At 45.9% G+C, this 13,800-nt stretch overlaps 1 protein-coding gene across 1 annotated transcript in view; it reads left to right on the top strand.

Moving 5' to 3' along the window:
* The window catches only part of LOC134066295 (ankyrin repeat and SAM domain-containing protein 6-like), a 24,662-nt gene extending 11,265 nt beyond the window's left edge, over positions 1 to 13,397 (top strand). The window contains exons 7-16 of the mRNA XM_062521583.1: positions 194 to 443; positions 1,614 to 1,663; positions 2,008 to 2,214; positions 2,735 to 2,966; positions 4,116 to 4,324; positions 5,410 to 5,596; positions 7,085 to 7,152; positions 7,465 to 7,581; positions 10,045 to 10,141; positions 11,135 to 13,397. Of these exons, the coding sequence (XP_062377567.1) occupies positions 194 to 443; positions 1,614 to 1,663; positions 2,008 to 2,214; positions 2,735 to 2,966; positions 4,116 to 4,324; positions 5,410 to 5,596; positions 7,085 to 7,152; positions 7,465 to 7,581; positions 10,045 to 10,141; positions 11,135 to 11,184 (1,467 nt within the window). The 3' untranslated portion in view covers positions 11,185 to 13,397. The remainder of the gene's footprint in view (positions 1 to 193; positions 444 to 1,613; positions 1,664 to 2,007; positions 2,215 to 2,734; positions 2,967 to 4,115; positions 4,325 to 5,409; positions 5,597 to 7,084; positions 7,153 to 7,464; positions 7,582 to 10,044; positions 10,142 to 11,134) is intronic.
* The last annotated feature ends 403 nt before the right edge of the window (positions 13,398 to 13,800 follow it).

Genomic DNA, 13,800 nt, shown 5'->3' with positions numbered 1-13,800 from the left:
GATTGGCACAGCATATTCACTATTGATGTGTGTCTCTTGTGTAGTCCTGGTGAAACCGCATGATTGGCACAGTGTATTCACTATCGATATGATTGCCACAGCGTATTCACTATTGATGTGTGTCTCTTGTGATTGGCACAGTGTATTCACTGTTGATGTGTGTGTTCACTATTGATGTGTGTCTCTTGCGCAGTCCTGGTGGAACCGCATGTCCAATCGCTTCCGCCACTTGAAACTGACCCACACGCTGAGACACGGCCTCTCCACCAATCGGCTGACCCCGTTCTCCGACGAGCCCGAGCCGTCGCTGGACAGCACCATGAAGGCGGACTGGAAGAAAAGCAACACTCCTGCCACTGGCCCCAATGGAGCTGTAGCGACATCTAGTGGACAACCCACGCAAGACACCAGCACCGCATGGGCACCCAAGAGCAGAGATAGTGGTACAGTAAACCAGACAACTGACCAAACAACTGACCAGTACTAACCAGAGGGCAGAGATAGTGGTACAGTAAACCAAACGACTGACCAGTACTAACCAGAGGGCAGAGATAGTGGTAAACCAGACAACTGACCAGTACTAACCAGAGAGCAGAGATAGTGGTAAACCAGACAACTGACCAGTACTAACCAGAGAGCAGAGATAGTGGTAAACCAGACAACTGACCAGTACTAACCAGAGAGCAGAGACAGTGGTAAACCAGACAACTGACCAGTACTAACCAGAGAGCAGAGACAGTGGTAAACCAGACAACTCACCAGTACTAACCAGAGAGCAGAGATAAAGCAAACAACTGACCAGTTCTAACCAGAGAGCAGAGATAGTGGTAAACAAATGACTGACCAAACAACTGACCAGTTCTAACTAAAGAGCAGGGATAGTGGTAAACCAGACAACTGACCAATACAAACCAGAGCTTGCCATTGTGTGAACCACTTGTGTATACTGCATTGAGAGTCCAGTTTGTAAATGGGTAGAAGTGATGGTGGAGTGACTATGACCACTGTTATGTATTTGCTGTAGGTATTTATGTAAATATAATTGCTGTTATGTATTTGCTGTATATTGTGTAAATACAGTCACTGTTATGTATTTGTTGTAGGTATTTACGTAAATATTATCACTGTTATGTATTTGTTGTAGGTATTTATGTAAATATAATCACTGTTATGTATTTGCTGTAGGTATTTATGTAAATATAATCACTGTTATGTATTTGCTGTAGGTATTTATGTAAATATAATCACAACATTATGTATTTGCTGTAGGTATTTATGTAAATATAATCACAACATTATGTATTTGCTGTAGGTATTTATGTAAATATAATCACAACATTATGTATTTGCTGTAGGTATTTATGTAAATATAATCGCAACATTATGTATTTGCTGTAGGTATTTATGTAAATATAATCACAACATTATGTATTTGCTGTAGGTATATATGTAAATATAATCACAACATTATGTATTTGCTGTAGGTATATATGTAAATATAATCACAACATTATGTATTTGCTGTAGGTATTTATGTAAATATAATCACAACATTATGTATTTGCTGTAGGTATTTATGTAAATATAATCACAACATTATGTATTTGCTGTAGGTATTGGAAGAACTGGCTCTGAGAAGGACGACATCCTCATCACGACGATGGTGACCTCGTGTGCCTCAATGATACATGATTGATGAGCGCACAATGCACACATGGATAATGGAACTGTTCAATTCATAATGATATTGTTACTATTATATGTATTTTTTAATATGTTTAAGGATATTGCATTTTGATTTGTCATCTCCCAGAACATGTCTTGCATAATAAGTGCAGTAAATGGAGGGTTTTGTTTTGTATTTAAATGTAGACCTCTGCTGTATATCTATGGATGATACCTGAAACACTTTTCCTGAATGCAGCACTCCGTTTCTAACCCCCTGTGTGTGTGTGTGTGTGTGTGTGTGTGTGTGTGTGTCTGTGTGTTTGTGTGTGACGTCGCTAGTTGAGGAATGGTGCGCCACTCACCAAGCTGCCCAATGACAAGCTGAAGGCGGTGATCCCGCCCTTCCTGCCGCCGTCCAACTTCGAGCCGTGGAACTCTGACCGCTCGCGCCTGCTGAAGGAGGGCAAGACCACCGAGGCCCCCCGCCTGCCCATGCCCACGCGGCCCACCAAGGCCCACCTCAACAGCAGCGGCAACTCCGACATCGTCAGTGCACCCTTACACTACGTGTGTGTGTGTGTGTGTGTGTGTGTGTGTGTGTGTGTGTGTGTGTGTGTGTGTGTCCATGTGTCCATGTGTCCATGCCCAGGCCCACCAAGGCCAACTTCAACAGCAGTGGCAACTCCGACATCGTCAGTGCACCCTTACGTTATGCGTGTGTGTGTGTGTGTGTGTGTGTGTGTCGATGTGTCCATGCCCAGGCCCACCAAGGCCAACCTCAACAGCAGCGGCAACTCCGACATCGTCAGTGCACTCTTACACTGTGTGTGTGTGTGTGTGTCTGTGTGTACTGTAAGGGTGGGTAACTATATGTGCCCACAGCTGTGTCTGAAAGCAATACTTAAGTGTGTGTGTCCAGTATGTGTTTGTTTCTAAGTGTGTGTTGTCTATTGTTGTTTGATGTATGCATATCCATGTGTTTTTGTTTAATATGTATGACAAACAATATTTGTGATGTTATTTGTGTGTGTGTGTGTGTGTGTGTGTGTGTGTGTGTGTGTCTCAGACCTCCATTAGTCGGGTGGTGAGCAGCAGGTCCATTAAGTTCCCCAGCATTGGCAAAGGGTCGTCCTCCTCCCCCTCCAACTCCGGGAACTACAACTCCCCTCACTCCTCAGGAGGAAACTACAACTCCCCTCACTCCTCAGGAGGGAACTACAACTCCCCTCACTCCTCAGGAGGCTCCAACGGGGTCGCGGGGGTCAACCGCCACACTTCCGACTCCCACAACCGCTCAGGTGACAAACACACATGCCACAGCATGGACACATTCTGTATGGTCACATATGCTATAGCATGGACACATTCTGTATGGTCACATATGCTATAGCATGGACACATTCTGTATGGTCACATATGCTATAGCATGGACACATTCTGTATGGTCACATATGCTATAGCATGGACACATTCTGTATGGTCACATATGCTATAGCATGGACACATTCTGTATGGTCACATATGCTATAGCATGGACACATTCTGTATGGTCACATATGCTATAGCATGGACACATTCTGTATGGTCACATATGCTATAGCATGGACACATTCTGTATGGTCACATATGCTATAGCATGGACACATTCTTTATGGTCACATATGCTATAGCATGGACACATTCTGTATGGTCACATATGCTATAGCATGGACACATTCTGTATGGTCACATATGCTATAGCATGGACACATTCTGTATGGTCACATATGCTATAGCATAGCATGGACACATTCTGTATGGTCACATATGCTATAGCATGGACACATTCTGTATGGTCATATATGCTATAGCATGGACACATTCTGTATGGTCATATATGCTATAGCATGGACACATTCTGTATGGTCACATATGCTATAGCATAGCATGGACACATTCTGTATGGTCACATATGCTATAGCATAGCATGGACACATTCTGTATGGTCACATATGCTATAGCATGGACACATTCTGTATGGTCATATATGCTATAGCATGGACACATTCTGTATGGTCATATATGCTATAGCATGGACACATTCTGTATGGTCATTGCCATTATGCTGCCATTTGCTGTGGATGAAAGTGGCTGCTAAATAACCATAACCATAATTATAACCATCACCACTCAACTCCACATTAAAGCATTTTAAATTATGCTAATTCAGCATTCGTTGGTTTTTTTTAAGGATCTTTCATTTTTAAGTGCAGCAATATAAGCAAATTAAAAATGTAGGCTTTTGATGCATTGACACTACAGTGTTGTGTAGTATTTTCCCTTACATGTTGTACAGAACTATTCCAGAGCTATTCCCCAGCTGGAGATAAAGCTGATGTGTCCTGATATGCAGTACTTGCAGTCAGTGGAGGACAGCTTCTGAGTGTCATGTGCTCCTCCCACCACAGGGGGCAGTGGTGCGGACAGTGTGCTGTCCCAGATCGCTGCCCACCGGAGGAGAGCTGCAGGGCTGCAGGATGCCAAGGCCGTTTCCCAGGAGACGCCGTGCCCGACCCCACTACCAGCGCCACCCACCGTGCCCACCCTCCCCGAGATCACCCTGCCCGACATCCACAGCACACACACCCTGATCACCGCCGACCTGCACACCCGCCGGGTATGCTGGGAAAGAGGAGGAGCATGACCTCATCATCACGAGACAATATGTTATAGTATCGGGATGTGATGCTTGGTGACCAGTGACATGGCCTCACCTATCACCAAGTGCATCCTCCACAGTAGCCATGTTTACAGGGACAGGGTTTTCAATCATTCCGATTAAACTATTCTGATGGAATAATGTATGCCGCCTGTTTAGACGGAGTGCATACTATTCTGATCAGGTGCTCTCAAGCGCTTTAGAATCTTTGATCAGAATAGCCGTTGTTGCCTACTTGTCTTTGGGAAGATACAGTACAGCAATCCGATTGACCATATACGTGGCGGTTCAGCAGGAATAGGACGACATCACCTCTTTCGTTTCGATGGAAATGCTGATCAGTTCAGGCATTTGAACTCCGATTGAGGTGTTAATGGAATCAGTATTCCATTGAGCCGTTTATTAGTCTATTTCTAATGGGATTAAAAGTGTCCTTGTAAACACGGCTATTGTGCCACAGTTCGCATGTAGTGATGGTAGTGACTTTGTGGTAAAAAAGTCTTTGAGCAGGATGTACCATGTGAAAGGGCGATGCTTAGTAGTTTGTTTTAGTTAACCCCGTCTGGTTTGCCATTTGTACCATGTGAAAGGGCGATGCTTAGTAGTTGACTGTTTTAGTTAACCCCGTCTTTAGTAGTCGATGGTTTTAGTTAACCCCGTCTTTAGTAGTCGATGGTTTTAGTTAACCCCGTCTTTAGTAGTCGATGGTTTTAGTAACCCCGTCTTTAGTAGTCGATGGTTTTAGTTAACTCCGTCTTTAGTAGTCGATGGTTTTAGTTAACTCCGTCTTTAGTAGTCGATGGTTTTAGTTAACTCCGTCTTTAGTAGTCGATGGTTTTAGTAACCCCGTCTTTAGTAGTCGATGGTTTTAGTTAACTCCGTCTTTAGTAGTCGATGGTTTTAGTTAACCCCGTCTTTAGTAGTCGATGGTTTTAGTTAACTCCGTCTTTAGTAGTCGATGGTTTTAGTTAACTCCGTCTTTAGTAGTTACAGTAATAGCTTTGGTTAACCCCGTGTGGTGTGCCATTTGTCCTCCGCTGCAGAAGGTGGAGCTGAAGAAGCGTCCTCAGTCGGGCAACTCGTCCACGTCCAAGAGCACGTCCCCCACGCTGACCCCCTCCCCCTCCCCGACCCCCAAGCCTCCAGGGGGCGACTCGCTGTCCTCCGCCTCCTCACACCCGCGCTCCAAGAGCAGCGGAGGGTCCAGCAGCGGCACCATCACAGACGAGGGTGAGTGTCCTACGCCATACGCCATACATACGCCATACGCCATACACCTCCATACCATACCACAACACACACCATACTCCACACCATCACAGACGAGGGTGAGTGTTCTACGTCATACACCTCCATACCATACCACAACACACACCATACTCCACACCATCACAGACGAGGGTGAGTGTCCTACTGTACCTACGCCATACGCCATACACCTCCATACCATACCACACCATCACAGACGAGGGTGAGTGTCATACGCCACACACCTCCATACGCAACACACCTCCATACCATACCACAACACACACCATACTCCACACCATCACAGACGAGAATGAGTGTCCTACGCCATACGCAACACACCTCCACACACCGCCATACCATAACGTACCACACACACACCATCACAGACGAGGGCGAAGTGTCCTATCTACGCCACACCACACACCACACAGAACCACACCACACCATACACCAAACCGCGCACCACACCAAACCACACCACATGCAGCTAACTCTCACCAAAACAACTCTCACTAAAATTACAATTACCAAAACAACAAGAATCAAAACAACTCTCACTAAAATCACTCTCACCAAAACAACTAGAATCAAAACAACTCTCACTAAAATCACTCTCACCAAAACAACTCAAATCAAAACAACTCTCACTAAAATAACTCTCATCAAAACAACTCTCATTAAAATAACTCTCACCAAAAAAAAGGAGAATCAAAACAACTCCCACCAAAATAACTCTCACCAAAACAGACCGAATCGAATTATTGGAGAGTTATTTACGATGGACGTGAACTCCTAGAGCCCCCGTGTGCATCAGTGTCAGAAGGACTCAGGAGGATGGCGCTTCTGACAGAAAGTAAACGCCTCTCAGGGAGTTAAACGTGTAGGTGATGAAGTGCACTCACAAGATCAGCTGGCAGCGCAGGGCCGTGTGCCAGAGCACCAATCAGAGATGAGGAATGCTTTGGAATTGCTTCATTCCCAAAGGAAATGTGTCTGCCACAACAGCACTGACCTGTGCATGAAAACAAACACACATAAGACAGTAAAATAAGTAAGATTCCTGTAGTGCTGTAGAAATAACTGAGCATGGAAGCAAACACACATAAGACAGTAGAATAAGTACAGTAAGCTTCCTGTAGTGCTGTAGAAATAACTGTGCATGGAAACAAACACACACAAGACAGTAGAATAAGTAAGCTTCCTGTAGTGCTGTAGAAATGACTGTACATAGGAGATAATTAGCAAAGCCTGATGTGAATTGTGAATGTGGTTCAATGCTCGTTAGGAAAGCGTGATGTGAATTGTGAATGTGGTTCTATGCTCGTTAGGAAAGCCTGATGTGAATTGTGAATTGTGAACGTGGTTCTAGGCTCGTTAGGAAAGCCTGATGTGAATTGTGAATGCGGTTCTATGCTCATTAGAAAAGCGTGATGTGAATTGTGAATGTGGTTCTCTCTCTCTGAACAGATGAGTTGACAAGCATTTTGAAGAAGCTCTCCCTGGAGAAGTATCAACCCATATTTGAGGAACAAGAGGTGTGATGCTCTTACTTTAAATTGTCAGATCTCACTTTATCACTACAATGTTTGTTTGTTTGTCTGTCAGTCTGTCTGTCTGTTTGTTAGCAAGATAGCTCAAAAAGTAATGGATGGATTTCGATGAAATATTTATGTTTATGTTTTTCGCTTAGCGGTGTAATGGCATGGAATGGCCACATGGTGGCGATCTGAATAGTTTATGTTCAAATGTATGACAACCTACTGTAGGAAGAGCAATACAGGCGGAGGTCTGCGCTCTCTGAGTGCTTTTCTAGTTGGTCATTTATCTCCTTTGCTTCATGACCGCAGGTGGACATGGAGGCCTTCTTGACCCTGTCGGACGGGGACCTGAAGGAGCTGGGCATCAAGACGGACGGACCCCGGCAGCAGATCCTGGCCGCCATCTCCGAGCTCAACGCTGGGAAGGTGGGGCGTCTGTAGGGACTACTGGAGCTCCCCGGAGCCCTCTCGCCCTCTACGGGCATGTTGTGGTAGTGCAGTGTGATGACATGAACTCTTGAAAGCAATAATTCTGTCAGGACCACTTAAGTCAAAAATACACAAGACAGAAATATCTTTAGAACCAACTTTATTTGTATTTTGCGTTATGGCTCTGTTCAGAGGAAATTCCCTGTATTTCCATGAGCTCCATGGAAAGCCAAGACAGGGAACAGCAGCATCCTCAGGGGGCTACCGTCCCAGTTTAAACATGGGAGAGTAACTCTATTCCCCCCTAGAACAGAGCAAGCAACAATGACAACAGTATGACATTATTTCAAGTTAAACCATTTTGAGGTGGAGCTTGGGAGGAGACAGGTTGCAAAGCAGCGAGCAGAGAAAGCAACGATAGTAGACAGACTGATGCAGCTGAAATAAGGCGCCCTAATGAGAGAGACCACTTGTGAGCGATAATAAGGCGCCCTAATGAGAGAGACCACTTGTGAGCGATAATAAGGCGCCCTAATGAGAGAGACCACTTGTGAGCAATAATAAGGCGCCCTAATGAGAGAGACCACTTGTGAGCAATAATAAGGCGCCCTAATGAGAGAGACCACTTGTGAGCGATAATAAGGCGCCCTAATGAGAGAGACCACTTGTGAGCGAAGGGAAGGATCAGCTGAGCAGAACAGCTGATGTGGGCTGGGTTTGGGATAGCCAATAAGAAACTGACAGCAGGCTTGACTGCGCGGCCTGCCAGAACTGCTTGATTTTTTATCTGTTGATAATGTGTGTGGCCTAGAATACACTAGAATACACACGCTCCACATGGATATACATCAGTGTTTATACACACACTCCACATGAATACGATCATTGTTTATGCAAATCTGAATAATAAACCCTTTCCAGAGTTCTTATTGTTCATTAGAGCTGTTGCATGTTTCAGTAAGAACACAGTGTGTTCAGCTCAGATCCCCATAAGCGTCATAAGTGATGAGTGTTGTGGCGCGGCTGTGTAGTGATGGACTGGGCTCAGATCAGTGATGAGTGCTGTGTAGTGATGGACTGGGCTCAGATCAGTGATGAGTGTTGTGGCGGCTGTGTAGTGATGGACTGGGCTCAGATCAGTGATGAGTGTTGTGTAGTGATGGACTGGGCTCAGATCAGTGATGAGTGCTGTGTAGTGATGGACTGGGCTCAGATCAGTGATGAGTGCTGTGTAGTGATGGACTGGGCTCAGATCAGTGATGAGTGCTGTGTAGTGATGGACTGGGCTCAGATTAGTGATGAGTGCTGTGTAGTGATGGACTGGGCTCAGATCAGTGATGAGTGCTGTGTAGTGATGGACTGGGCTCAGATCAGTGATGAGTGCTGTGTAGTGATGGACTGGGCTCAGATCAGTGATGAGTGTTGTGGCGCGGCTGTGTAGTGATGGACTGGGCTCAGATTAGTGATGAGTGTTGTGGCGCGGCTGTGTAGTGATGGACTGGGCTCAGATCAGTGATGAGTGTTGTGGCGCGGCTGTGTAGTGATGGACTGGGCTCAGATTAGTGATGAGTGTTGTGGCGCGGCTGTGTAGTGATGGACTGGGCTCAGATCAGTGATGAGTGTTGTGGCGCGGCTGTGTAGTGATGGACTGGGCTCAGATCAGTGATGAGTGTTGTGGCGCGGCTGTGTAGTGATGGACTGGGCTCAGATCAGTGATGAGTGCTGTGTAGTGATGGACTGGGCTCAGATCAGTGATGAGTGCTGTGTAGTGATGGACTGGGCTCAGATCAGTGATGAGTGCTGTGTAGTGATGGACTGGGCTCAGATCAGTGATGAGTGCCGTGTAGTGATGGACTGGGCTCAGATCAGTGATGAGTGCTGTGTAGTGATGGACTGGGCTCAGATCAGTGATGAGTGCTGTGGTGGCGCGGCTGTGTAGTGATGGACTGGGCTCAGATCAGTGATGAGTGTTGTGGCGCGGCTGTGTAGTGATGGACTGGGCTCAGATCAGTGATGAGTGTTGTGGCGCGGCTGTGTAGTGATGGACTGGGCTCAGATCAGTGATGAGTGTTGTGGCGCGGCTGTGTAGTGATGGACTGGGCTCAGATCAGTGATGAGTGCTGTGTAGTGATGGACTGGGCTCAGATCAGTGATGAGTGCTGTGTAGTGATGGACTGGGCTCAGATCAGTGATGAGTGCTGTGTAGTGATGGACTGGGCTCAGATCAGTGATGAGTGCTGTGTAGTGATGGACTGGGCTCAGATCAGTGATGAGTGCCGTGTAGTGATGGACTGGGCTCAGATCAGTGATGAGTGCTGTGTAGTGATGGACTGGGCTCAGATCAGTGATGAGTGCTGTGGTGGCGCGGCTGTGTAGTGATGGACTGGGCTCAGATCAGTGATGAGTGTTGTGGCGGCTGTGTAGTGATGGACTGGGCTGATGAGTCAGCTGTTCCAACAGGGCCGGGAGCGGCAGATCTTACAGGAAACCATCCACAACTTCCAGTCATCGTTTGGGAGCAGCGCCAGCAACCCACGGCCGCCAGGATACCCTCGCTGTGAGTTCTCTCTCTCTCTCTTTCTCTCTCACACACACACACACACGCACACACACACACACACACATCTCTGGCTACCCTTACTGTGAATCATCCTCTTCATTCCTCCACACACACAGTGAATGTTGAAGGATATAAATGATTAAGTGAAGAAACTCAAGTCTGGCGCCATGCTGGGGAGGGACTTCCTGGAAGGGGAATTACAGTAGGGTTATAGGGTTAGGATAACCTAATGGGTATAAGTGGGGTGTGTTAGCATATGGTTAGTGTGTGGTTAGCGCGTAGTTCGTGTATGGTTAGTATATGGTTAGTGTGTGGTTAGCGCGTAGTTCGTGTATGGTTAGTATATGGTTAGTGTGTGGTTAGCGCGTAGTTCGTGTATGGTTAGTATATGGTTAGTGTGTGGTTAGCGCGTAGTTCGTGTATGGTTAGTATATGGTTAGTGTATTGTTAGCGCGTGGTTAATGGTTAGTGTATGGTTAGTGTGTGCTTAGCGCATGGTTAGCATATGGTTAGTGTGTGGTTAGCGCATGGTTAGCATATGGTTAGTGTGTGGTTAGCGTGTGGTTAATGGTTAGTGTATGGTTAGTGTGTGCTTAGCGCATGGTTAGCATATGGTTAGTGTGTGGTTAGCACATGGTTAGCATATGGTTAGTGTGTGGTTAGCGCATGGTAAGTATATGGTTAGTGTGTGGTTAGCGCGTAGTTAGCGTATGGTTAGCATATGGTTAGTGTGTGGGTAGTGCATGGTTAATGGTTAAAGTATGGTTAGTGTGCGTGGTTAATGGTTAAAGTATGGTTAGTGTGTGCATGGTTAATGTATGGTTAGTGTGTGGTTAGCGCATGGTTAATGTATGGTTAGCGTATGGTTAGTGTGTGGTTAGCGTGTGGTTAATGTATGGTTAGCTTTTGGTTGTAACCTGCTCACCTTCTCCTACATGTTCTTCTACTTCCTGCTACGTTCTTCTACTTCCTGCTGTTCTGCGTTCTCAGCTCCGACCGGCTGGACCCGGCACCAGGTCCGCACCCCCAACAAGAGGTAGCCCCATCGGCCAATCACAGATGGACTTCCCCCATCAGGGGGCCTCTGAAGTCATGTGACTCGACTCTGCGGGCTCTCATTGGTGGACGAGGTTCCCTTTGACGCCAGTGTTCCAGAGCACCTTCGTGTGTGTGAGGACACTGCAGCTCAGCGCTTATCCGCCCCCCCCGCCCCCCCGCCCCCACACACACCCGAGGGGGCGCTGCCACGGCCGAGCAGGGCAGGATGAGAGGTAGAGGGGCAGGTCCAGGGTAACGCCCTCCTCCCCAGTCCACAGTCACCCCAGGACAGAGCGCCTCTCATGGACTCATGTGTCTATGGAGGGGCACCAGGAGACGTGCACTTACACCTCATGGACACCAGGTGGCGACAGAGGGCTTGCAACAGATGCCTCAGGAGGCAGAAAGGTCATTTTAGGTTTTGCCCTGTAACGCATCATATGGGCAGAACCATGTGTGGAGGAACGCCTGCAGGGGCATCGAGAGGAGAGCAAAGAGTAGAGGAGCAGGGGAGGAGAGGAGGAGAGAGGAGAGGAGAGGAGAGCACAGTACAAGCCATGGAGTAGAGGAGCAGGGGAGGAGAGGAGGAGAGGGGAGGGGAGGGGAGGGGAGGAGAGGAGACGAGAAGAGTGGAAAGGAGTGGAGAGGAGAGAACAAAAGAGGAGAAGAGAAGAGTGGAGAGGAGAGGAGTGGAGAGAACAGGAAAGGAGAGAAGAGGGGAGGAGAAGAGTGGAGAAGAGAGGAGAAGAAAGGAGAGGAGAGAAGAGGGGAGGAGAAGAGTGGAGAAGAGAGGAGAAGAAAGGAGAGGAGTGGAGTGGAAAGAACAGGAGAGGAGAGCAGAGCAGAGGTGGTGCTTCTAGAAGAGAAATACAGTATATGGGGAAGAGTTCTGGAAAGAGACCTCCGCTTGTGTTAGTACTTATTACAGTTTTTTACAATCACTTTGCTACTATTTTCAGAACCTTGATGTCATTTTTCACAACTCTAGACAGAAAATTCACAACCAATGATCAAAATGCAAATTTATCAAAACTCTAACCCTTTTCTCAATTGCTTGGATACAATACACATACAACTTAGATCATTTGTTCATTCAACAAAACTCACCTGTTCAATATGATACAACTTAACTAGCCTCGCGAGCCATCCACGTACTTCCGGCCAAGGATTGCCTCCACTACGAGTCTGGCCGTGCTCCTCTGTGGAGCATTCTGCTCGGTAGAATTGTAACAGAACGCCCCCCCTCCAGAAAGCAGCCAATAAACGAAGAGACGGGTTGGTGGGGGCGAAAGGGGGAGGGCGCTCGTGACGATGACGTTAAACGCCTGCGCTATGTTGTTATGAGTAACTATCGCCGATTGGGTGAGAGCTGTCCAATCAATTCAAACCAGAACTGGGCGTTACTTCCCGCTTCCTGCAAGCGCTTCAGAGCAAAGAAATTCCAGACCATAATACGAAATGAAATGGTAGTATTATGGGATGGTTAGGACCAGGCTACAACTTAACATCAAAGTACTACTATTTCAAAAGGCAATTCACACATTACATTTCAAATGAGCGTCTATTCATTTCCTTATAATGATCTAACTATCAATTGATACAACTGCTCAAAATGATAAGTAACTGTTGCATTACTCTTAATGCATAGTTGTATGGAAACACGAAACAGACACACAATCTTCCATGTTTACTGCAAATCATGAAAGTTTCAAGATACTGTAATGAGATTCACTGTCACCAATTAGTGTGGAGCATGAACCAATTAGACTACAATATCCATGGATGTAGCCTAATATTTTATATCTTTATATACAGTAAAATAAATGTATATTTTACTTTAATTCAAATAAACCTATTGTGATTGTACTGTAGTGTTTTGCATCAATATATTACAAACTTTGTTCAATGATTCCACTGTGTCTGTAGTATTCTCTCTACTATTGCAGTACTTTTACAGAGATGTGTTTACTGTACTGTTCCTGTAGTACCAAAATGAAACCTGTATCACCTATTTTGTTCTACAATATCTAATGATTGTACGAACAATGACACAATGAAACTATAGGTTACTTGTGTGCGGGTGATCTATAGTTATGTTTCAGTGGCATTTCACAGTAAATTTGTTTTTTGAACCAATGATTGTGCGAGTGCAAGATTTCTTTGAAGATGTGAATGCACAATCTAATGTTTTGAATATTAGATAACCTGTGTTACAAGTGGTAACCGTTTTGAGTTTTGTGTCTAGAGTTGTGAAAAATGACATCAAGGTTCTGAAAATAGTAGCAAAGCGATTGTAAAAAACTGTATGTGTGTGTGTGTGTGTGTGTGTGTGTGTGTGTGTGTGTGCGTGTGCGTGTGTGTGTGTGTGTGTGATTTAGAGTTATTGTTGGTGATGTATTGATGAATGACAAACATAAGAATGTCTTATTAAGTATTATTAAATAAAAATGCTTTAACCCTCTCAAGCAATTTGTAAACTACAAACACACACACAAACCCACATGGACACGCGCACGCACACATACACAAGCTCACACTCACACACTGACTCATGCTGCTCTCAGAGACGAGCCGGTTGTGTCCATCTCCAGGGCTGGCGCTGTAGGAGAGGAGTCTCC

This window comes from Sardina pilchardus, chromosome 19 (genome assembly GCF_963854185.1).
Source record: "Sardina pilchardus chromosome 19, fSarPil1.1, whole genome shotgun sequence".
NCBI lineage: Eukaryota > Metazoa > Chordata > Actinopteri > Clupeiformes > Clupeidae > Sardina > Sardina pilchardus.
This window is presented reverse-complemented; position numbering and strand designations above follow the sequence as displayed.